The sequence below is a fragment of the Chaetomium tenue genome (genome assembly GCF_020726465.1).
Source record: "Chaetomium tenue strain MPI-SDFR-AT-0079 chromosome Unknown F5144scaffold_5, whole genome shotgun sequence".
NCBI lineage: Eukaryota > Fungi > Ascomycota > Sordariomycetes > Sordariales > Chaetomiaceae > Chaetomium > Chaetomium tenue.
Genome location: NW_027117333.1, coordinates 2,449,952 through 2,471,923, shown reverse-complemented (window position 1 = coordinate 2,471,923; position 21,972 = coordinate 2,449,952). Strand labels below are relative to the sequence as shown.

Below are 21,972 nucleotides of genomic sequence, written 5' to 3'. Positions count from 1 at the left end.
GGGCTGCATCCGTTGCAGGCAGTTGTCCCAAGCTAGCGGATTGACTAAACCTGTTCTGCGACGGCATGATTACCAGTTCCAAAATGAAGTGCCGGGGTCGGTTTGGGAAAAACGCGGCGTCGGAATTTCGTGGGCTCATCTGAGTCAAGAACTGCAACCCGCCTGCCGAAGCGAGAATTCGGAATTCGGAAATGTCGTGCCCTGCGGCTCTCAATGTGGCTGGCAGGCTGCATTATGGACCGTATGTGTGCAGCAACCATACTGTGAGCCGAACGAGAGGGGTGGGTGGCCGAGCCCCCGGGCCTTGGGTGAAAAGCGCATCCCGAGCCACCCGTTGGCCGTTGACCCGGCAGGCACGGCCCGCAGAGCGGCAGTGGAACCCCGCTGTGGTATTCTGTGGGGAAGTGCCAATCATCTGCGGCGTAGGCCCCCGTGCCGCTCGTTTGATTCAGTACCTGCGAGTCAAGAACGTGGGTTTGAGAGAACATCCAGAACAGCAGAATAAAGTGCTGTGTAGGAGGGTAGGGATGGGGAGTGGAATCCGGGGTCGGAAACGCCAAGCTCTTTGTAACACCAGGGTGGTGTACTTCAAGGCTTCGTCCTCCTCTCTTTTTGATCCAAAGATAAGGTACCGACTTAAGGTACCTTAGGTAGATAAGGACCTCATTCCGTAGCGCCGCCTGTTTTCTTTTTTTTTGTTTATTTGTTTTTATCTCAAAAATTGGGCTGGGATTATGGAAGAATGGCCTGGCGAGCAGCCACCTTGGGGGGAGTCGGGGAGTCGGGGGCTCTTCGTCGAACCACACTTCGTGACTTCGGTTGGCACCGGCTTCTATCAAGCGCGTCGCTCACAGCCTCTTGGCCGCTATCAAAACTTACCTTTGCCGCGTCCAACTGCACGACATGGCTAGGTTCTTTTCACTCTTCAATTCTGTCAAGCATGGTCCGCCACGTGGAAGGCACCCAACTTTCCGCTTGCAGGGCACAAACATTATCCATTCTCGAACCACCGCCGGCGCAGTACCACGGCTTCCTAGGGGTCCTAGGGCATAATTCATGCTCGTGAGAAATTGAGGAGAAACAGAAAGGACAACTGCAATATTTGTTCTGCCGTCCGATTATTTGCCGTGTTACCATTACAATGCCGATCAAAGCTGAAACTGCTGAAACGGGTTCTGAAGTATTTAGTCAGATACTCTCCCATGATGGTTGTTTTAATCCCCCTCCGGGGTGGTGAATTTGGTCCAAGGCGCAAGTTGCCGTTCACAGGACTCATGTTTTTGAGTGGCGGCGACTGTGGACGCATGATGAGGACGGGGTCTTTGCAGGTCCTGGCAAACACACTGGCTTTGAACATTAGCCGATATGAACACTCAACATACCTCTTGAAATCATGGGCGAGCATTGTAACCGGATATCTTGAGGCCATGGAGTACTGGTTTCGCTGAGCGTGCGGTAACCAAAGGCCGCTGCTCTTGAAAGGCGTGCGAAGATGTGGTGTCATTCTGCCCATCACTTGGTGTAATTCATGAGCGGCCAATTGGAGGAACGCAAGATGGAAAAGCTGACTAGGCGGAGGCGGGTGATGTGGTGGAAACGCAAGATTGAGAAGCTGACTCGGCATAGGTGGGTGATGTGGTGCGGTGCAGGTATCGAATTCTCATCGGACATCTTCTCTGCTTGGGGCCGGACATTGGTGCCCTCAATTTTGTCAGCATCCATGCGAGGACGCAAAAGGCCAGAAGGCTGAGTGAGACGGGCGCAATCGAACTTGGCGGGCGACGTGGCGGCTCCGACTGGGTGGAGTGAGGTGTGACCGGCCCGGGTCCGAGAAGCACCACAAGCTGCAGACTGCAGAAGCCAATGCCGCGAGTGGGCCGCTGGCGGCGCAGCTGCCTGGAGTGCGAGGCTCTGGCTCGAATCTGGGTAGGGAGTTCTCCGTATTGGATTGCAAAAGGTGATCTGGGCGCGATGAGGTGATGCAAGGGAATTTGTTGAAGCTCTGTTGATCGCTGCTTCGATTCCCCCCCCGCGGTCGGTTTGACAGGCCCCCGCCATTGAGACCTCCGACTCAGCCCATTGCCCCCGCAAATCTTGCCCCAGCACTGGCAGTGGCCGAATGACTGATTAGCAATTCTCTCCTCCTGATCTGCCTTGCCGGCCGAGCGCGGGCCTGCCTGGAGAACCTGGCCGGGAGAGGCCAACGCCACCGATACCGATGTGGAGTGAGGACGGCCGACAAGACTGCAGGTGGCCGGGAGCCCCGGGCAATTCCCCTTCTGCGCAGTGGTAGCGCGAGGCAGCCGCTGCATGGAAGGATTACTCTGACTCCAGCGAGCCAAACAGCGATCGTACAGCGGAGCCAATGAGGCCTGTGAGTCACTAGCCGAGTTGTGGAGATTGGCCTTTCAGCTTGCCCCAGGCCGCAAAGATGCTTGTCCTGGCACTGCCTGGCTCACTGGCTCCCTTGCCTGACCTCTCCGGGGAGCACACCAGGCTTGGAATTTGGCGGGCTGCAACTTTCCCCATAAAAGCTTGGTTCCCAGCCTTCCAAAGCCCTTCCTGAGAAAAGCCAGCCTTCTCACGCTCACACGATTCGTTCGGTCCCCCTTCCCAGCGCAACTTTTGCAAAGAAGTTCGGTCGTTCCGACAATGCCTCGTTGCTGGCCCTTGAGCTCCCGCTCCAAGAAGGAAGCGGGGGGCTCCACTGAAAAGTCGGGGAAGCTGCCAGACGGCGGGTCCAGTGCCTCCACCCTTGCGACCGACGCCAAGGGAAAGAGCGACACCACCGAAAAGAAAGACGACAAAAAGTCAAAAGACAACAAGACAGAAGAGAAGTCAGAAGACAAGAAGGAGGGCGATGATGAGGTCAAGGACGGCGAGGAGAAAGATAAGCCCAAGATCATCGTCGGGTCAGTGGGCGAGGCCAAGAACATTTACAAGGGCTCATCGGATGACGATGGGAACTGGACCTGGGTCGACAAGTATCCCGATGATGTCGAGGAGGCTGCCGAGAACGAGGAGACGGCCAAGTTTGCCGTCGTTGTTCGAAACCAAAAGAGCAACGACAGCCGGAAGAAACTCGAGGCTCACAGCATTATCGTGCAGAGCCCGCAGATCAGGACAGCCTTGGCCGAGATCTTCGCCGACTACCCCGGTGTTGCTTGCGAATTGACACGCCTCGAATTCGAGGCCCCTTTCAAGCCTTTCGTGCACCGATGGTACGTCACCTCCCTTCCCCCGCCAGGACCCCACCGGACACTTGCAACGGAAACTAACATGGCAACAGGACCGAGTTCCAGAAGTACCTCGAGAAGCCGGACCTGGATGAGAAGACCAAGGAGCACATGAAGGTTTTGGTTGACATCCTGAACTACGAGATCGGCGACGACGTCAAGACCTTCCAGGACTACGTCAAGAACGGCGTCGTGTGCTTCAAGGACCTGTGGATGATCTTCCAGCCGGGTAACGTCGTCGTCTCGGCACACCAGGGCCCGCTCAGCGCCTTCGAGATGGTCGAGACGGAGTACATGCAGAACAACTGCGGCAAGTTCCTACAGGTCCGCTGCGACTGCGTCGACTACGGCGGCAAGGAGTTCGGCCGGTACCAAGAGGCAATCAACATCCCCGAGTTCATCGGCACTAAGAAGATTACGGGCCTCAAGGTGTACCCCTTGCATTTCCATGACGACAGGGAAACGGTTACCGCCAAACTTATTAAACGCGGCGCCACATTCGAAACGCTTGCGGGCCACCACTACAAGCAGTACGCCGGCAAGGCCATCACATGGGACCGCGAGGGCAATGAAGTGGAATGCCAGATCACGGGCCGCATCATCGTCGACATTGACAGCTTCAACCGCTTCAGCCCCTGGCGTGTGCGCTACCTCACCGACTTCAACGCCAACGACCTTGACAAATTCACCAAGCACAAAGAGACGATCGGTGTCTCGGACGACAAGTTCATCCTGCCGCCCTATTACCAGATGCTCGCCCGCTGCAGGACACGCGGCTACTCGCTGAAGTTCAAGAAGTGGCTCGACTTCTTCGTGGAGCAAATCACCGAGGTTGTCTGGAACAGCACAGCGTTCGACAAGCTGGTGTTGCCCCCGGACCAGAAGGAGCTCATCCTCTCATTCTCCGAGTCGCAAATTGCTGGAAGCAACTTCGACGACATCATCCAGGGCAAGGGCAAGGGTATTATCTGCCTCCTGTCCGGTCCGCCCGGCGTGGGGAAAACGCTGACGGCCGAGGCCGTGGCCGAGAACCTCAAGGTGCCGCTTCACATGCTGAGCTCGGGTGATCTCGGCTCGGACCCGTGGGAGGTGGAGCGGGAACTCAACTCCATCTTGGAGCTCGTGGCCCGCTGGAATGCCATCCTGCTGCTAGACGAGTGCGACGTGTTCCTGGAGGCGCGTAGCACGCACGAGCTGGAGCGCAACAAGATCGTGTCCATCTTCCTGCGCACGCTCGAGTACTACGAGGGCATCATGTTCATGACCACCAACCGGGTCGAAGACATCGACGCCGCGTTCCAGTCACGTATCCACGTCAGCATCGAGTACCCCGACCTGACCTCCGCCTCTCGCCGCGCCATCTGGGGCAACTTCCTCCGGGGGTCGACCATCAAGAGCTCGCTCACCGACAAGGACATCCACGAGCTGGCCGAGCTCAAACTCAACGGCCGGCAGATCAAGAACGTGCTCAAGACGGCGCAACTGCTCGCGGCTCGGAAGAAGAGCGAGACGCTGGACCGGAAGTTTATCGAGACGATTCTGATCATCGAGAAGAAGCGGCCGGGGGCGCCGCAGCAGATGATGCATTACCTCTAAGCGGTCGGGTCACGGGACGGTGTTTGGTCGGTTGGATCACGAATCATGACGGAACGGTACACCCGGGCGGGTGTTGTAAATCTTGGGAACATAGTGTGTTTGTACATATACCATTTATCCTGCGGCCTTGGAAATGGGCCTGTATTTTTTTGTTCATTTACCCAAATATTCATTCTTCATCACCAGTTCGTTCTAACTCGTTCTCTTGCTCCTTTGCTCAGCACCCATCCATAGAATCCAGCCCACAACCCCCACTACAAATCACCACCCCCTCCCACGATATCCTTCGGCGGCAGCGTAACCTCATCCTTCCCCGCATCCTCAATCTCCTTCAAAAACTTCTCCCCGGCCTCCTTATCCCCCTTAAACAGCGTATCCGCCACCATGCGCCGCGGCGTCTCCCCCAACCACTGAAACAGCGAGAAATCCCGAAACTCATCCGCCCGGAACACCTCCAGCATCTCGATATCCTCATCCCCCACATTCTCCACAAAATGGCCCATATTCCGCGGCACGATACCCACATCCCCCGGCTGGTAGTCGAACGTGCGCGCGGTGCCCTCGGCGCCAAACACGGTCACGCGCGCCCGCCCGCGCAGGAAGAAGGACCACTCGTCCGCGTTGGGGTGCCAGTGCATCTCGCGCAGCGCGCCGGGCTGGATGATGACGTGCGCGGCCGCGACCGTCTTGGACACGGCAAAGTTGCTCGTGTCGGTGATGCGCACCTGGCCCCCCGTCGTGTTCTTGGGCTCCTGCGCCAGCATGCGGTGCGTGAACTGCTGCGTGGAGGGTTTGACGTACTTGCCCTTGGGGAACTCGTCGTCGATGGAGCCGGGTTGCGTGCCCTGGAAGATGTACCGCTCGGATTGGGGGATGTGCTCGAACACTTCCGGGGGCAGGTGGAAGTTCTTGGAGATGACGGATCGTGGTGTGTGCGCCAGCCAGTCGGTCAGCAGGAAGGTGGATTCCTCCGAGAAGGACCCCGAGTCGAAGATGAGCAGGAACTCGGTGCCGTTGGCGCTGAGCCCTTGGAGTGAGTGCGGGACGCCCGAGGGGAAGTACCACAGGTCGCCTTTGGAGAGGTCGTCGACGAAGGTGCCCCCTTCGTAATCCAGCGCCGTCACCCGCACGCTGCCGTCCAGCACGTACGCCCACTCGGCCTCCTTGTGCCAGTGCAGCTCGCGGATCACGCCTTCGCCGAGGCGCATGTTGACGGCTGCGAGTTCGACGCTGCTGGGGAGCTCGCGGACCGTGGTTTGTCGGGTCCAGCCGCCTTCCTGAATGGGGGTTTAGTTACGGGGGTTGGAAAGAGGGTGAGCAGGAGAGAGAGGGGGGAGGGGGCAAACCTCGATTCTAATGTGGGAGTCGGCAAAGCTCCATCTCAGGTTCGGCATGTCGCCGCGGTCTGTGGAGGGCGGCCGCACGAGGTCCGGGTTCTGGCGCGAACGCTCCCGGTTCCACGGCCCCAGGACCGATGCGCCCTCTCCATTGCGCCAGGGCAAGGGGTCGAGTCCCTCGCCGATAGAGTCTACGGACTTATCGTAGGGGTCTCGGTAGTCGGGGGTATAAGGGTTGGGGGCCGGCGTGGCCTTCCGGTACTTGGCTGGCAGAGGCTTGCCGTCCAGCAGCCGCTGGCGGGGGCTGTCCTGGATGGGAACCGCGGCGGCGAGGTCGCTGAGGCCCACCGCCAGGAGGAGGGAGCTGCTTGAAAGACGCATTGTGTCTTAGTCAGGGTAGAGGTATGATGAAGGCCCAGGGAGTTGTGTGAAGATGGGAGAAGAGGAGTGAACTGGGTGGTTGAGTGTTGAGATCAAGGCCACCTATTAGTACCTAAGGTACCTTAGATATACGATGATGTCGTTGACTGTAACGCCATCACCCGCCCCACGGCTCTCGGCCCCTCACGGACCCTACTGACTTTACCTTACACAAACTGACGCAGTCTCTAGATTCTACGGTTCACTGGTTTTAGGTACATCCCGTGAATTGTCCGGCGTGCTGGCATCGGGGACAGTCCCGACCGATATCCGAACCCCCGATACTCATGCCTGGCCTCAAATATGCTATGTTTATCTAGGAGGACAGAAATAAGTGCTGAGTGAGCATGCCCCATGGGGCTATGATAGGAAGGTAGGACGACCGAAGACGTACCCCCGGCATGACATCATCCTCCAGCTCTCGGATTGGGTAAGTCTCGCGGGACTCGGCCGTTCCACCGCCCAGCCGTTGCCCAGCGATGCCCAGCCGATCCCTGCGGGTTTCGGCACCGATAGCCGCTCGCGCCGAGGCTAAAGAATTTGAACTTGGACATCTCGAAACGGAAACACACGCTCACTTGCTATTGGTATGTATCGGTCACACAAGCCACACCAAGACATAATATCTAAGACATCATCAGCATCATGACAAGGAACGGACCTCTCAGCGAACACACGCCCCTGCTATCACCTTCGGTCCCCAAACCTCGGCAGCTCCGGGCACGATGGCATCAGCATTTGGCAGCAAAAGTCTCACGGAGCTGGGCTGACTGCATCCTGATCCTGTGTTATCTCATCACGGGGCTGCTTGATAGCGCGTCGATCTCGGTCTGGGGTTCTTTCGTGTCGATGCAAACCGGTCAGTGATCCCCTGAAGGACCTCAACTCCATACTCAGCCCCGCCATCACCCCTTATCACCGTGCATCACCCCCAAGACAACACAAACAACTCACTCGTGTCATCAAAACACCTCCCCCTAACGCATCTCCCCCTCTGCAGGCAACACCGTCTACCTGGGTCTCGGCCTCGCCGCACCCTCCGCCTCCACACGGTGGATCAAATCCGCCGTGTCCATCTCGGCCTTCTGCGTCGGCTCCTTCCTCTTCAGCCGCTTCCACCGGCGCTTCACGCCCACGCGGCGATGGGTGCTCGCCGTGTCCTTCACCGCGCAGGCCTGCCTGACCACCGTCGCCGCGGGGCTGGTGACGTCGGCCGGCCCGCCCCCGGACCCGGAGAACCTCGGCTGGCCGGTGCTGGTGCCCATCGCGCTGGTGGCCTTCCAGAGCTGCGGCCAGGCGGTGGTCAGCCGCGCGCTCGACTACAATGCGCTTACGAGTGTGGTGTTGACGAGTGTGTATTGTGATTTGTTCTCGGATGCGCGGTTGTTTAAGCTGGGGAATGTGCAGCGGAACCGTAGGAGTGCGGCGCCGTTGTTTTTGCTGGTGGGTGCGTTTCTTGGGGGTCACTTTGCTGATAGCTCGTGGGGCGTTGCGGGTGCGTTGTGGGCTGCGTCGATCCTCAAGTTTGCGTTGGTAGTGGTGTGGCTGGTCTGGCCGGCTGAGAACTTGCGTGTGGAGGAGAGCTGAGGCTGAGAGTGAGGCGAGTTAAGGGGGGGCGGGCTATTGTTGTTGGCAACGTGGTTGGTTGATAGGATCCGGGGTAAGCCGATCACATTACCTTCAACAACCTCTCAACGGCTCAACGGGCACCCACCTCTTTGAGCCCAGCGCCGCGACTCCTCTTGCGACCTCCACTCAACAAAGCCGTGTTCCGAAAAGCCAAGCCAAACATCCTGGTCCCTCCCCTCCTTAGCTCTCCCAGGGGTTCAACCACGACATGACCCTGCCTGTCCCCCATGATCAAATAGAACTGCCGAAACTCAAGACAAATACAATGCTTTAGACTCCCTGAAGCGGCTCTATGAAAAACGGCCAACGGATAATAGGGGTATCACAACCAGGTTCGCGGAAGAATTATTCCAAACCCCTGATTGGGGCGCTTCATGAACCTTGGCTTGGAGACCAATAAGCCTTGACTTTATGCACCCCGCTCTGGCAAGGTAACATTCGCATGTGGCAGCACTTGCCAGACCTAGACCAAGCCCAGGCTCTTTTTTTGGCTCGGCTCCGTCCTGCCCTAGAGCTTTTCCCCGATGCAGCACGGCGGACTAGTCAACATAGCTCCATTTGGAAGTGGTGTTGGTAGCCAAGAACTACGAGATCAGCCTCGGATAAGTTGAACGGATGATCAACGGTAGTTCACCGTGTTTATGACTTCCTCGGTGAATGCTGTTTGTTCCTAAAGTTTATAAAAGGGGCTGGACTTCCTGTCTTTCTTCCGGGCTCCACGTGAATATCATCCGCACCGTAACAAGCCAACATGATCTCCGTCCCTACCCTTGCTCTAGCCCTTCTGGCCGCCGCCCAGGCCGTCGAGTCCGCCTCGGCTGGCTGTGGCAAGAACCCCCCGACGTCGGGCACCAAGTCCATCAGCGTCAACGGCAAGCAGCGCCAATACATTCTCCAGCTCCCCAACAACTACAACTCCAACAAGGCCCACCGTGTTGTCTTTGGATACCACTGGCGTGATGGGTCCATGAACGACGTGGCCAACGGCGGCTTCTACGGCCTGCGCTCGCTGTCCGGTGACGGCACCATCTTCGTCGCCCCCAACGGCTTGAACGCCGGCTGGGCCAACAACGGCGGCGAGGACATCACCTTCACCGACCAGCTCGTGGCCATGCTCAAGAACGACCTCTGCGTCAACGAGGGCGAGTTCTTTGCCACAGGCTGGAGCTACGGCGGATCCATGAGCCACAGCGTGGCCTGCTCCCGGCCGGGTACGTCCCCCATCCCCCACACACAATAACCCCCAACCAACCCCCACTAACCACATCCCACAGACGTCTTCAAGGCCGTCTCCGTCATCGCCGGCGCCCAGCTCTCCGGCTGCTCCGGCGGCGGCACGCCCGTGCCCTACCTCGGCATCCACGGCGCGGCCGACAACGTGCTGCCCATCTCCATGGGCCAGCAGCTGCGCGACAAGTGGCTGCAGACCAACGGCTGCACCTCCAAGAACGCGCCCAACCCAGGCGCCGGCCAACAGAGCCACATCAAGACGACCTACAGCTGCTCCAAGGCGCCCGTGACCTGGATCGGCCACGGCGGCGGCCACGTGCCCGACCCGACCGGCACCAACGGCGTCAAGTTCGCCCCCGGCGAGACCTGGGACTTCTTCAACGCCGCCGTCGGCACCGGCGGCGGCACCAACCCGGGTACCCCGACCACCACCAACCCGGGCACCCAGCCTACCAACAACCCCGGCACCAACTGCTCGGCCAAGTGGGGACAGTGCGGTGGTGAGGGCTGGGCCGGCGCGACGTGCTGCGAGAGTGGCAGCACCTGCCGCGCGTCGAACCAGTGGTACTCGCAGTGCATCTAAGGGAGGGAAGCTGGGGATGAGAAAGTGAGGCTTGGGGGTTGGTTTGAGGTTTCGTGTGCATAGTTATTTTCGCGGGGTATGATGGGATGATCATACCCTTGAGTACATAGCCCGTTTGAGCCTCAACTATTATCGGCGCTGATACAACATCTTGGCCAATGGTTGTTGCTTTACCTGGGTGCATGCGGTCGTCCATTTCCTTTCTTGGGTTACGTCTGCTCCCACTTGTAGTCAGCACGGTTCCGCCGCTCCGTCGTTGACATTAGCCTAAGATCAGGCCGTTCAAATCTGGACATGCAACTAAACGCCCGGTGTCCAAGGAAGATATGACGAGCCCCAGCTCGAGTCTATGCGATATGTTGTAGCTAAGCCCCCAGCTACTTCTTCATAAGTAAATGTACAAACGAAGCCCCTTCCCTCCCTTCGCTCTCCAGCCTATCAGTTTGATCCCCGCCCAAACTTCAGCCCTGCCCCATCAACCACTTAGTAGTTCGAGCAGCAAATGGTGTCGCCCTTGCGAGTGCTCGAGTGGTAGTAAAAGTCCAGGCTGAGCTGGTTCCAGCAGGCCGTGCGCAGCGAGTTCTTGGGCCATGTCTTGGGGCCGCCGGGAATGTTGATGGTAAAGGTGGTCTTGCCCCTCTTGGTGGACTTGTCGTAGTTGAGGATGCCGGTATCCTGGAGCGCATCGTCGACGATGTCCCGGCAGAGGCTGCAGGCTCCGATCTTAACGGCCATTGCGGTGGTGGAAAAAGTCGTTTGGTAAGTTGGGGAGGATAGTGGAAGGGTTGTGTACGGATGCGTACGGGAAGTGTGCTGGTTTCTTGGGTGGGTGTTATGACGGTTGTGATGATGAGAAGAAAAGGAAAAGGGTTATGAGAGTCTAATATATCACAAATAGAACCGTCAAGTAGGATATGTGTGGGCATGAACTTCGTATACGCTTATAAACAATGGGTCGCAGTGCTTGCCTGTTGTTTGGCCTACAAGTTCACGGCCGTGTTCATGTGGAGAGTGAAACAACCTTTCACCACCAAGAGTATTAATGGGGTAACGGCACCGGGCAGGTAGTCATGATATCAGCCCGTGCCGCTTCCTGATATCTATACACATCGGTCAACGCTTTTGGAACATTCTATCGTGGCTTTTCTAGCTCAGCTGGCCTCGGGTGGTGCAGGAATTCCGTGAAATCTTTAGCAGAGCGTTTGGAGCTGCAGTTGTTACTCGTGGCATTATCATGCACTTGGGGGGCAAGGCTAATAATCACGATTATGGTTCATGTCCCAAATTCCCTACCCTGAAGTTGGGTGACTACTTACACATCTCGCATATGTTCGGATTCTGCTTGGTGTATGCCGGCCCGGTTGGCCCACTACCTCCCCCAGGCTCCCGCGTTGACTGTCGAGTGGCCCGCCAGGCGAGGTTGTGTTGCGCCATAATCTTGAAACAGGAATCTCACTCCAAACTTTATGAGAACCTAATTGAAGCCCCATCAGAACCCCACTGACCGTTAGGTGACATTCTCGGGAAACAAGGGGCGGCCCGTAGGCTTTGCTCTTCTAACCGCAGCCATGTTCCTGGCGTTAGAAACATTGAAACTATTTACTTCCATTTGGGCGGACAGTCGGGGGATGAAGTTCGCCCCGGAAAAGAGCGAACTGATCCATTTCAACAAGGGACGACGGCAGTGGACAAACCAGCTGGAACTCACTAACCCAGGGGGAGGCACCAGCCCCGTCAGACCGAAGGAGTCTGCCAGGTTCCTGAGAGTCTGGCTGGACCGGAAGCTCAACTGGAAAGCCCACCTTGCGGCGGTGGAGAAGAAGCTGAGGACCCAGAGCTATGCCCTGTCGAGGCTAGCGGCATCGACGTGGGGACTGGGTCTAGCCAAAGCGCGAGAAGTGTACACAAAGTGCATCCGGTCAGCGCTGGCCTATGGCGCATCGTCGTTCCACATTCCCACGGATGTGGGAGGCGAACCGGTGAAGAAAGGCATCACCAAGGCCCTCGGGAAGGCCCAGAACAAGAGCCTGAGGATTGTGGCGGGAGCCTTTAAGTCTACCCCCATCCGTAACCTCGAGACAGAGACGTGGGTACCACCGTTGGACTTATACCTAAACAAACGGCTTGCAGATTTCGAAAACCGACTCCAACAACCCGATCTGGACGACGGCCAAGGCGGCAAAAAGACGGCGGGGAGCGTTATCCTTACCGCCTGCCGCAAGATACAGCAGAGGCTCAGCTCGAGGAGGGGCAACAGGGGCCGACCGCGAACCTTGAGACCTCAAGAGCCCACGGCGGTAGAGAGAGCCGCGGGCACGATTATGCGCTGGACGGGGGGAACCATAGACACGGACAAGGCAGTAGAAGAGGCCTGGAGAGCGAGGTGGTCAAAGGAACGGGACGGCAGAGCAATCACCAGGCCGGCGGACGACTTTGACCATTAGCGGGAGACGCTATTCCGGAACGAAACCCTAAGGAGGCATGACGGTCTTAGCAAGGCGAAAAGCTCACTGCTCATTCAAATCCGGACGGGAGCAATAGGCTTACGGGACTACTTGTTTACACGGGAAGTCCCGGAGGTTCTGACGCCTGCCTGCGAGTGTGGCGAGGGACGAGAGACTGCCGAACACCTGGTAGTGTGGTGTTTGGCCCCACCGTTGACTCGAAGATGGGAGAGAACTGGAATTCGGACACGACGGGACTTTTACTCAGTTCTACACGGTATCAATCCCACGACTGCACGGCTGGCGAGGAGGATCCTCGACTGGCTGATGGACTCGGGGAGGCTGCCGATGTACAGCTTGGCCAGGAGGCTCGAGCTGGAAACGGCGGCCTGAAGCGCCCCCGTTCGGAGGCCAGGAGGCCTCCTCTCTTTGTATACGTAGACTCACCAGAACGCATCGTTCCTTGATTGTTGGTAGGGGTTTTTCACCCGGCCCGGGAGGGCACGGTTTTCCTGTACACTAAATAGCAGAGGGTCCGGCACGCCCTAGGGCATAGCGGAGTATGAATAATAATAATATTTACTTCCATTCCCAGGCCCATTGCTATCGATGTTCTGTTCCAGAGTCACTATTTTGAGCTTCTGGTGGAGTCGAAGCCCACATACGCCAGAGTGTTACAGTCTCGGCGTGCGGCGTAGCTAAGAGGTAACGTTGACTGCTTGAAATCTCGGCGGGTTTTGCATCTCATTTTGGTAGGTAAAGAGGAAACGTTCAACACGGGTGCCAGCCACGGAGCAAGATTGGTGAACTCGTAACTCAAACAAGAGGTCCCTAAGGGAACATGCTGTCAGCTTGCAACCCCACGAAACCTGGGAAACTTAAAGTTCGAGAAGTGGGCAAGGTAGTTAATATCTTTTTCCCCACAACCTGTGCCGCATACGGGTTTGGAAGTTCCCGAAATCTGGAACGAGGTCTGCTGCCTGGGAAGTTGGCTTGTTACCCTTTTAATTGCTACCATGGTGAAACCTGGACTCATATTTCGACACACTACGCCATACGACAGTAGTATCCATAAAGACAAGAAGGCCTCGGAAGACGCTAGTCTCGTAGATATAATATATCGTTCCCACTCACCCAACTGTGGCCAAGCCTATCCCCTTCTAAGTACGAGACACGGCATCCTTTTATACCTAGGTACATGGTTGGTGTGTTTCTTGGCCCAAAGTAAGATGAGCAAGCCGATGAGGGCTAAGCACTTATTATACTTTTAGCGATGAATATACCGCTCCGGGGTGGAACAAAGAGTGGCCCTACCGTGTAGGTGAAGGAATCAATGTGTTTTCAGTCGTGACCAGGCTGCACTTAACCCCCATTATGTTAATCCACAACCGCCTCAAAAAGTCGTCTGCAACTCAGGATAATCCCCCGCATCGGCTTGTAGATCCGCAAAGATGCGGTCCGAGTCCTCTTTACCCAGCCCTTCCATCCTCTTCACGTCCTCCTCTTCCAACTCCTCCATCTCCTCGGCGGGTTCCATCTTGCCCTCCTTTTCGTCCTCTTCCTGCAGCGCTAGCGCCTTTTCGGTCCCAGACGGCTCACCCACCAGCAGGAACTGCGCGTTCTCGTAGTCCAGATGCTTTGGCTGAGTCGGAACCCATCGAAGCGACCGAAACTCCTCGAGCAGTCTACCAAGTCGTTAGCAAACAAGTAGTCCACAGCCACCCCGTTTCCCCCCCAAATAAAAAGAAAAAAAACTCACTCCTTCGGAAACTCCGCCCCCCCGGGGACCCCCGCCCTCCCCGCCCCCCTTGGCTCAAACTCCGGATTCCTCGTACTCACCACCCACCCCCCCCTCGCCCTCAACCCCAACCCCCTCTGCACCTCCCCCAGCTCCCTCGGCAGCGTCAACACATACACCAAATGACTCGCCTTACCCGTACTAGTCAGCGCATACACGCCCTCGGCGAGGGGCTTCGCTTGCGGCGCGTGCCGCGTCCCCGCCGTCTTGGTCTCGTAGGTGGACTCGGCGAGGATTTTCTCGCGGAGTTGGGTGAGGGAGGTGTGCGGGGATTCGACGAAGCCGAGCCAGCGGTCGTGGCCGGTGAGGGGGAGGGTCTTTTTGGGGATGGCGCAGAGGCGGATGCGCGGGTTGGTATCGTTGGGGGTGGGGAGGTTTTTGGCGTCGTGTGGGATGGGGCGGAGGGCGATGTGGGTGCGGGCGATGTCGTTGATGGAGGTGGGGGTTTCGATGTTGACGCGCGGGCGGATGAAGAAGTAGATGATGCCTTTTTCGAGGATGCTGGCCGGGGTGGAGTCGGAGTCGGAGTTGGAGTGGTCGGTTTGGGTGGGTTGTGAGGTTGATGACTTCTCCTCTTTCAGGGGCTTGGTGTCCTCGCCGTCGTTTCGTTGCTTCTGTCGGTGCTTCTTGTCGGCCTGAGCTTTGCCCCTGTGGTCAATAGGTTAGCCAGTGGGGGTAATGAAGGGGAGGGTAAGTGCGGCGTTGTATCGTACTCCTCGGTTAACGTCTCTTGTCCCTTGTCTTGCTCCCTTTCATCATCTTCTTCGTTCTTGATCCGCTTAGGGCTAGGGGGCGCTGCAGTTTCCTCCGTCTTGTGCTTTGAGCCCGGCTGGGCTTCTTCACCAGGAGCTATGCCTGTCGACTGCTCTTGTTTCTTGGTCGCGGATCTTGTTGTGGTTGTCATGTTGATTGCATGAATGGTAGATGTGGTACAGTGATTCAGTTACTTGCTAGTTGAAGGCTTTTTATGCAAAAAGAAATGTATTGATATTGTGATCACAGAATACCGAAATATCAAATCCTCTAATATGCGGTGCTGCCCAGCTGCCGTGATGTCATAGACGACCAAGAATGTCGCCTCAATATTCCAACCCATCACAGCACTGATCTGGATTCAATGACGTTCAATGCTGTCTCGGAATGCCGCAAGCTGATTTGTCTACCATCCGAGGACGCAGTCCTGTCCAACTGAAACAAGCACCCACTTCACTAATGCACCTACCCGTCTTCGATGCATCCTTTGCATTCTCGATTCGGAAACTTGTCTCGAGGGGACGGTTGTGCTTCTTGCTAACCCGGAGCAGCCATGAGAGGTGTACCGGAGATGGTCTTGGAGTTCAACTGTTCGAGTCTTCTACAACCGTCCTGAGATGGCCGGCATTCGGAGATATTCGGCAAAGGAAATGATATGGTAGTAGTTTAACACTCCGCAAAGACTAGGAGTGATCCTAACTAACTGCTATCGACTTCAGCTTTCTAATTGCCTGGCTGGTTCCTGCCCATCCCCCCTTTCCCATCCCTGAAAATGCGACCCGCTGCGCTATCGTATGCAAGTACACACATATTATATACACACTAGTTATCGATGTTCTCGTCTGATCTTGTCTTCAAATCCCAGAAAATGCGTTTCCCGAACGTTCAAGGCCGTCATAAGATTCCGAAATTCTCTTCCACGACGGTCACCCAACGTCTCCGAAGACCGTCCTTCTCCCGCACCCCCTTGCAGCAACAAGTTGAGAGCGGCAGCAAAGCGGCGGTCGGAACGTACGACAGCGCTCTCAGCAACGGTTCCGCAGATTGCGAGCCATCCCATGATGAGAGCCGTGTCAACCGAGCCATCCATCATACGGAATTCCATGGTGCGAGGGTTTCGTCTCGCCCGTTCATCTTCCTCTCCGAAAGCGCTGAAGTTGAAACCCAGTCGCCGGTACTTCTTTTCCGGGCCAGACAGCAGCCGGCCGAGCTCCAGGTGAGAAGTTGTCTTCGATATCTCTGCAAATGCAGCGACCTCTTTGGTTGGCGTTGCCGGTCGTCTTTGGATGACATCGTTGATTTGCCGGTCCGAGATGGCCTTGAGCGCTGCATCCCCTGGAACACCATCCCTAAGCTGACTCGCCAGCCGGCTGCGCTGTCGCATGGCGAATCCCCAGGTAAACGTATTGTTAAAGTTGGGCGAGCCCGGATCCCTGATGCTCCGTAGCGTCGGTTCCGCCACCCACAAGAACGAACCCAGCCTCTGCAGCGTCGACAGGGACCAGGCGCGGCCATCCATGCGCCCGAGATGGATATGCACCTCGCAAGAGCAGTTGGCGGCCAGTCGGTGGCTGGAGTTTAGCGCATCCAGAACCCTCTGCATCCGGACGCACGTCTGCTCATCCTTGAACCGCATCTTGGGCGAGCATATCTCGACCGAGACCCAGATATAACCCTTGAGGGCTTTCTCCTCGTCCATGGGCTCCGCCGAGTTTGCTTTTTTGACAACCCAACCCGAACCCCAACACTCCTTCTCTTCGATGCCTGCGGTGAGGAGGGAATGCATGGTGATGGCCTCCTCGCCGGCGTCCCTGATTGTCTGCGCCACGCAGTCGTGGGCCTGCTCCAGGCATTGGCGTTCATCGTCCTGGCATCGCGCTTCGACCAGTCGTCGCTTGTCGCCGGGCCGCGGGTCCTCTACCCCCGGCGCGAGCAGCGGGAATAACAGCTTCCACTCCAGCGCCACCGAGATGTCCTCTGCGCGGTCGACCTGGGCGGTCGTTTGGCGGTGGTCCCTTTCGGGCGGGACATCATCAGCGATGTGCGCGCCCGGGTGGGCGGGATTGGCGGGAGCAGCAGCGGGAGCGGTGGGAGCAGCAGCGGTGTTGGTGGTCTGAGCTGTCTGACTTGTCTGACTTGTCTCAGTGCTACCACCGCTGCTCTGTCGATCATCGTCGAGAATGAAAGGCGCCATCCTCCAGGCCAGAGTCCCCTTCACGGTCGCGCGGATGAAGAGCGGAAAAGCCCATAACTTTGCCAGACCCAGTCCGAGGAGGAAGAGAATTACCGGAGGGCGGCGCCTCGAGACCCTGTCGGTCGATGGTATCATTCGTGGTCCTGGTCCAGGTCCAGGTCCCGGTGTTCGTCGAGCTCGTCGAACCCCGCAAGGAATTATTATCAATCCCTCGGAGCGGCCGACCCCATGGTCATCCGCCGCAGCACATGGCAGAAGGAACAAGCCGGTCGGTTCGGGGACTCGATAGGCGGCCAAGACCCCCATTCTCTCCAGGGCACTGGGATCTGGGGGACGTGGGTGCCACGGGTGCAGGTGCCGCCTGCTGCAAAGAAGAAGGTCGAGGTGGTGGTCGTCCCAGGGGTGGCAGCCGTGACAGGCCGAGTCCCTGCAATCATCACTGCAACCACTGCAATCACGCTGACAAGAGCGTTGCGGTTGGCCAGTTCCGTGGCCCTCGGTGCCCCAGAAGCCCACAAAGCCCCATTCTTCAGACTGCTTCGGGCAGCAAAATCTGCAAGCGGACCACCATTGCATGGATACGTGCATGGCCCCATGCATGGTTGGCACATCACCAGACAGAAGAGCTCGAGACTCGACATCTGGTTCACTGCCTGCAAGATGCCGCCAACTGATTGTCAAATGCGGCATGGTCATGCCTTCTCCCCTGTTCATCCCCTCCCCGCGCTTTCCCATCAGGAAGTCCAGACCACCAGGGCAGCAGCAAACAGAACCGTGTTCGGCTTTCCAGGGACCCCTCCTTTGTTTGATGGAGCTATTGGTTGCTCACCGCAGGTTCGGGCCCTGCAGCAGCCACTCCCGCTAGTTAGTGAAATCCCCCCCCTTGGGCCTTCTTGGGGGTCTTGGGCCCTTTGCGCGCGGGTTAAGCACCCTTGAACCCCTGGCTGGCCGAGCACGAACGGGCTTATCTCCGCCGGGAAAGCGACCTAACCCCCTTCAAGAGTCAGGGGTGCCTCGCAACCGCCACATGACCCGCCCGTCAGCACCGAATCCATGGGCGACAGAGGGCGGTCAGGCCGCTGGAGGGACGGGATTCACTGTGGCCTCTTCGGCCAACCCGAGCGCTGGCTTTCCCGCCCGCCGCGCCCGTCCCCTGGTCCGCCACTGGCCGCCCTCGCCGCCCCCACACTCGCTTCTGGGTTTCTGCCGCGTGCTCGGGAAAACAACTCCGGGAAAAACTGCTCTTTTTCCTCATTCAGGCATTGAGGGCTTCTGGGGGCTTTTCGATGGCGAATTGAGGAAGAAAAGATTCGATGGCGAGATCGCAAACCACCACGAGCCTGATCATCGGGAATCATGGGCTGAGGGGCCAAACCCGAGCCGAAAACAGCATGTTTGCCAGTTGGGAGATGGTAAGCAATTAACTGGCTGTTCGCGATTGGAAGCTTCTGCCCCAGCCGTGTCGCACGTATGACGGGCGATCCAGGCAGGCAACGTGAGAATTGGCCGATGCACGTCCGTGATGGTTGCTCAGAGTTGAGCCAACAGTTGGTTCAGGACTCGGCTAAGAAAGTGAACCATGGAAAGGGAGAGAATATCAGGTGAGTAGGGAGGCAAAAGCAAAAGAGCAATCAGCGGGCCGATTGCAGTGTGATGTCTGAGGGTCCATCTCCTGAGCCAGAGCAGCGTTGGCATGTGAAGACGGACGGGAAGAAAAGAGCACGGTTTTTGCAACCAAAAAGAAGGAACAAGAAAAAAAAAGGAAAAAAAAGTCAAGGACAGGAAAGGCAACGAAAATGAAGGCAACCAAGACAACGCCCGACAACAGACTGGAGCCATGCACCATCACTGAAGACTCAACCAAAAAAAAAGGCAACGACACGGGCTCGACTTCACGATTAAACCCAGGCTCAACTTCCTAGCCCCAGACAGACACACAACATGGCTGCAAGCAACAACGACAGCAACGACAACATCAACACAAACGCAATACCATTCATTACAAAATATCCCGGCCGTCGCAACGCCGGTCGTTCAGCAAAATCCCTCAAGAACGCTACCTATATATACCATTCCGTGTCCCGTCAACCACATTTGTGCCGAACAGAACCCCGTCTCTTCGACAGCCATATCCCCCGCCCGCAGAAATATACACCCACCAAGATGACAATAACACAGGACAGGCCACCCCCGACCATGCGTAAAGTGCGTAAATACATGATGCAAGAACAGCAACAACAACAACAACGACCTCGAAAAAGATGGGAACCCGACTCCAAAAACCTCGCAAAAAATAAAACTTTCCATCCCTCTCACCACCCCCAACATCACCACCCCCGCCTACTCAGGCACCCTCTTCCCCCCACAATCCGGAATCTCCACGCCCTCCTTCAACTTCCGATCGACCGTCATCAGCCCCCAATGGTCCTCCCACTCCTTCCCCTCGGTATTAAACCTGATCTTCCACGGCTCATCAAACGCCTCAAACCAGAAATACTCGGTGCCATCCCGCAGCGCGCGACACACCCAGTCCTCCATGAAAGTATTCATCTCCTTGATGCCCGCAACCGCCTTATCCGGACAGTCCGTCTCCCACTCGTTTCCACACGCCGTGCCGCCCTGCGACGGCCAGCCCGTCTCGGCGATGATGTTCATGTCGTCCTGCTTCTTGAGGAAGGTGCTGGTCTTGTTGCCCCAGAAGTACATGGTCCAGTCGGCGCCCTCGGAGGCCTTGGTGCCGGCGAAGAAGGGGTGGATGTTGGCCATGATGGCGTCGCTCTGGCCGGCGAGGGCTGACGTCCACTTGTCGCCGAGGTCGCTGGTAGCGACCGGCAGGCTCATGCCGCGGGACGTCAGGTTGTGCCGCACCTCCTCGAGCAGGCTGCCTAGGGAGGTGATGGTCATTTGTTCGCGGAAGAGGATTTCGTTCGCGACGATGACGCCCTTGAAGTAGCTGTCGCCGTACTGGTCGAGGATGTCCCACATCTGGTTGAGCTGCCGCGCGTTGGTGGTGTCGTTGCCGTCCTGCCACACGCCGAGCCAGATCTTGACCTTGTCTTGGAGCTGGAGCTGGTTGACGGCGTGGATCAGCATTTGTGTTTGGTTGCAGTCGGTGCCGTAGAGCCGGACCACGTTAGTCATCTGGGAGAGTACGGCCAGGTCGCGCGTGATGTTGTTCTGCGACGGCGGGTCGTGGATGCATTCGGGGTATTGCGTGTTGAGCGGGGTGTAGTCCATGCCGGGAAAGACCTTGCGGAGGTCGGGGTTGTTCATGAGGGCTTGGATCTCGGAGGAATCGATGCCGAGGTCGCCGTTCGCTTTCGTGTCGCCGTCGGCAGTGGCGGTACTGTCTCCCCCGGCTGCTGCGCCAGCGCCCTCGCTGCCGCCGTGTTTCTTCAGAACGACGCCGAACACGATGCCGAGCACGATGGCGGCGATGATGACGATGGCGAGGGCGATCAGGATGATGAATTTCCACTTCTTGCCGCGCTTAGCGGCTGGGGAGACGGCCGCCGCCTGCCACTCCTTCGAACCGCCAGCACCCGCGGGGGCAGCGTTGTATATCCCCCCTCCGCCTGACGCGCCCGAAATGGAATCACCACTGGCGCCGTTGTTGACGGGCGCGTACTCGTTGCCGAGGCTCCCGCCGCTCCCGTTTCGACTGACCAACCCCCCTAGGACGCCGCCGGTGACCGCGCCGCCCGCGGCAGCGGCCCCCTTGTGACTGGATCCGAGACTGAGCATGCTAGTCCGCTGTCCCCTCCGTGCGTATCCGAGTCCGTCGTCGCCGTCGTCTATGATGTCGTGTGGGTTGACAACGCCAAGGCTCGGGTCTTGGTGCCGCGACAGGTTTTGGTACGGGTCGTCCGTGTAGATTTCCCCTAACCTCGACGGCGTCCGCTGTCCTGGTGTCGCGTATCCTGTGCCGGCGGGCCCTGCGTTCAACCCTTGTAAACTCGAACGTGAGTTTCTGTCTCCCGGGTAGTAGTCTCCCCTTGGCGGCACGCCCCTCTCGCCGTAACCTTGTCCGTGTCCTTGCTGCTGGTATGGTTGCTGGCTATGGATGGCGTTGAGCCCACTCTCTCTTGCGTTCTGTTCAGCGACTGTCAGGGCGATTCCGGCCATGCCTCCCGCAGCAGCGTTGCTAAAGTTGTCTGCGCCCGGAGTGATGGTGCTCTGGGGAGAAGGCCGCTGTGTTGACGGCGGATACGAGGTCCCTTGTCCTCCTTGACCCCAGGAACGTCTGTCTGATCCGCGCTGTGGGGATCCCCGGTGTGGAGACCCCGAGTCACCGTAAACGTTCGGTATTGCGCCGGGGGCGGCGTATGGTCCGGTCGCTCGTCCGCCGTTTCCGGGTTCTTGGCTGTATCGCCTCTGGGCTCGGAGTCTGTCGATCGACGGATCGCGGCGACCTCTGGACTGGTATTGGGATGATGGCGGGGGATAGTATGAGTCTTGGTAGGGTTGTTGATGTTGGCGGTGACGAGGGGGAGATGGCTCTACGGCGCCAAGCGGTTGGCGTTCGGCCATCTCGTCTTCTGAATAGTATCGTGGCTGCGCCATCGTTCACTGGTCTGAGACAGGCGCAGCACACAATTCGAGGATCACAACCTTCGGTCCTTTGGCCCCACCAGAGTGTCGCAGACTGTTTCGACTGGCTGGGACCGGCTTGGGAAATCGTAATCACCCCTCGTGCTCGTTCCGGGCGCACAGAAAGCGAATCGAAATTGGTCGGGCTCAATTGAGGGAAGC

General features: G+C 57.7%; 10 protein-coding genes across 10 annotated transcripts; 4 read left to right on the top strand and 6 right to left on the bottom strand.

Moving 5' to 3' along the window:
- Positions 1–698: 698 nt before the first annotated feature.
- Positions 699–1,950, bottom strand: F5144DRAFT_578102 (uncharacterized protein). Its single transcript, XM_066789248.1, has one exon. The coding sequence runs from the start codon at positions 1,622–1,624 to the stop codon at positions 1,055–1,057; it is 570 nt and encodes a 189-aa protein (XP_066641535.1). The 5' UTR covers positions 1,625–1,950; the 3' UTR covers positions 699–1,054.
- A 439-nt stretch (positions 1,951–2,389) lies between these two features.
- F5144DRAFT_297259 (P-loop containing nucleoside triphosphate hydrolase protein) lies at positions 2,390–5,024 on the top strand. The gene is made up of 2 exons (XM_066783854.1): positions 2,390–3,221; positions 3,290–5,024. Exons 1-2 carry the CDS (start codon positions 2,653–2,655, stop codon positions 4,830–4,832), a joined length of 2,112 nt encoding a protein of 703 aa, XP_066641534.1. The 5' UTR covers positions 2,390–2,652; the 3' UTR covers positions 4,833–5,024.
- Position 5,025: 1 nt separating this feature from the next.
- F5144DRAFT_297268 (RmlC-like cupin domain-containing protein) lies at positions 5,026–6,727 on the bottom strand. Its single transcript, XM_066783855.1, has 2 exons — positions 6,179–6,727; positions 5,026–6,109 (listed from the first exon to the last, which is right to left on the bottom strand). Exons 1-2 carry the CDS (start codon positions 6,548–6,550, stop codon positions 5,087–5,089), a joined length of 1,395 nt encoding a protein of 464 aa, XP_066641533.1. The 5' UTR covers positions 6,551–6,727; the 3' UTR covers positions 5,026–5,086.
- Positions 6,728–7,167: 440 nt separating this feature from the next.
- On the top strand, positions 7,168–8,568 carry F5144DRAFT_578097 (uncharacterized protein). Its single transcript, XM_066789247.1, has 2 exons — positions 7,168–7,448; positions 7,590–8,568. Exons 1-2 carry the CDS (start codon positions 7,235–7,237, stop codon positions 8,174–8,176), a joined length of 801 nt encoding a protein of 266 aa, XP_066641532.1. The 5' UTR covers positions 7,168–7,234; the 3' UTR covers positions 8,177–8,568.
- A 129-nt stretch (positions 8,569–8,697) lies between these two features.
- F5144DRAFT_515218 (Alpha/Beta hydrolase protein) lies at positions 8,698–10,220 on the top strand. The gene is made up of 2 exons (XM_066786605.1): positions 8,698–9,429; positions 9,493–10,220. Exons 1-2 carry the CDS (start codon positions 8,970–8,972, stop codon positions 10,029–10,031), a joined length of 999 nt encoding a protein of 332 aa, XP_066641531.1. The 5' UTR covers positions 8,698–8,969; the 3' UTR covers positions 10,032–10,220.
- Positions 10,221–10,514: 294 nt separating this feature from the next.
- F5144DRAFT_594220 (uncharacterized protein) lies at positions 10,515–10,766 on the bottom strand (the record flags this gene model as incomplete). Its single annotated transcript, XM_066790552.1, has 1 exon — positions 10,515–10,766. One exon carries the CDS (start codon positions 10,764–10,766, stop codon positions 10,515–10,517), a length of 252 nt encoding a protein of 83 aa, XP_066641530.1.
- Positions 10,767–13,492: 2,726 nt separating this feature from the next.
- Positions 13,493–15,442, bottom strand: F5144DRAFT_613863 (uncharacterized protein). Its single transcript, XM_066791758.1, has 3 exons — positions 14,987–15,442; positions 14,391–14,921; positions 13,493–14,160 (listed from the first exon to the last, which is right to left on the bottom strand). Exons 1-3 carry the CDS (start codon positions 15,175–15,177, stop codon positions 13,869–13,871), a joined length of 1,014 nt encoding a protein of 337 aa, XP_066641529.1. The 5' UTR covers positions 15,178–15,442; the 3' UTR covers positions 13,493–13,868.
- A 478-nt stretch (positions 15,443–15,920) lies between these two features.
- On the bottom strand, positions 15,921–17,820 carry F5144DRAFT_594218 (uncharacterized protein; the record flags this gene model as incomplete). The annotated part of the gene is made up of 4 exons (XM_066790551.1): positions 15,921–15,992; positions 16,042–17,335; positions 17,446–17,584; positions 17,637–17,820. 4 exons carry the CDS (start codon positions 17,818–17,820, stop codon positions 15,921–15,923), a joined length of 1,689 nt encoding a protein of 562 aa, XP_066641528.1.
- A 427-nt stretch (positions 17,821–18,247) lies between these two features.
- Positions 18,248–18,760, top strand: F5144DRAFT_493008 (uncharacterized protein; the record flags this gene model as incomplete). Its single annotated transcript, XM_066785951.1, has 2 exons — positions 18,248–18,613; positions 18,707–18,760. The coding sequence occupies 2 exons, from the start codon at positions 18,248–18,250 to the stop codon at positions 18,758–18,760; spliced, it is 420 nt and encodes a 139-aa protein (XP_066641527.1).
- Positions 18,761–19,944: 1,184 nt separating this feature from the next.
- Positions 19,945–21,783, bottom strand: F5144DRAFT_465972 (glycoside hydrolase superfamily; the record flags this gene model as incomplete). The annotated part of the gene is made up of 1 exon (XM_066784995.1): positions 19,945–21,783. A coding segment is annotated over one exon (1,839 nt), but the record flags the coding sequence as incomplete, so codon positions are not given.
- Between the last annotated feature and the right edge of the window lie 189 nt (positions 21,784–21,972).

Excerpts from the sequence above, each read along its gene's own strand:
- F5144DRAFT_578097 (XM_066789247.1), top strand. The coding sequence starts at position 7,235 with ATGACAAGGAACGGACCTCTCAGCGAACACACGCCCCTGCTATCACCT. Across the intron at positions 7,449-7,589 it reads TTTCGTGTCGATGCAAACCG|GCAACACCGTCTACCTGGGT; the intron begins GTCAGTGATCCC and ends CCCCCTCTGCAG.
- F5144DRAFT_297259 (XM_066783854.1), top strand. The coding sequence starts at position 2,653 with ATGCCTCGTTGCTGGCCCTTGAGCTCCCGCTCCAAGAAGGAAGCGGGG. Across the intron at positions 3,222-3,289 it reads AAGCCTTTCGTGCACCGATG|GACCGAGTTCCAGAAGTACC; the intron begins GTACGTCACCTC and ends ACATGGCAACAG.
- F5144DRAFT_578102 (XM_066789248.1), bottom strand. The coding sequence starts at position 1,624 with ATGCCGAGTCAGCTTCTCAATCTTGCGTTTCCACCACATCACCCGCCT.
- F5144DRAFT_515218 (XM_066786605.1), top strand. The coding sequence starts at position 8,970 with ATGATCTCCGTCCCTACCCTTGCTCTAGCCCTTCTGGCCGCCGCCCAG. Across the intron at positions 9,430-9,492 it reads CGTGGCCTGCTCCCGGCCGG|ACGTCTTCAAGGCCGTCTCC; the intron begins GTACGTCCCCCA and ends CACATCCCACAG.
- F5144DRAFT_613863 (XM_066791758.1), bottom strand. The coding sequence starts at position 15,177 with ATGACAACCACAACAAGATCCGCGACCAAGAAACAAGAGCAGTCGACA. Across the intron at positions 14,922-14,986 it reads CAAGAGACGTTAACCGAGGA|GGGCAAAGCTCAGGCCGACA; the intron begins GTACGATACAAC and ends TATTGACCACAG. Across the intron at positions 14,161-14,390 it reads GGTAAGGCGAGTCATTTGGT|ACTGCTCGAGGAGTTTCGGT; the intron begins GTATGTGTTGAC and ends ACGACTTGGTAG.
- F5144DRAFT_297268 (XM_066783855.1), bottom strand. The coding sequence starts at position 6,550 with ATGCGTCTTTCAAGCAGCTCCCTCCTCCTGGCGGTGGGCCTCAGCGAC. Across the intron at positions 6,110-6,178 it reads ACTCCCACATTAGAATCGAG|GAAGGCGGCTGGACCCGACA; the intron begins GTTTGCCCCCTC and ends ACCCCCATTCAG.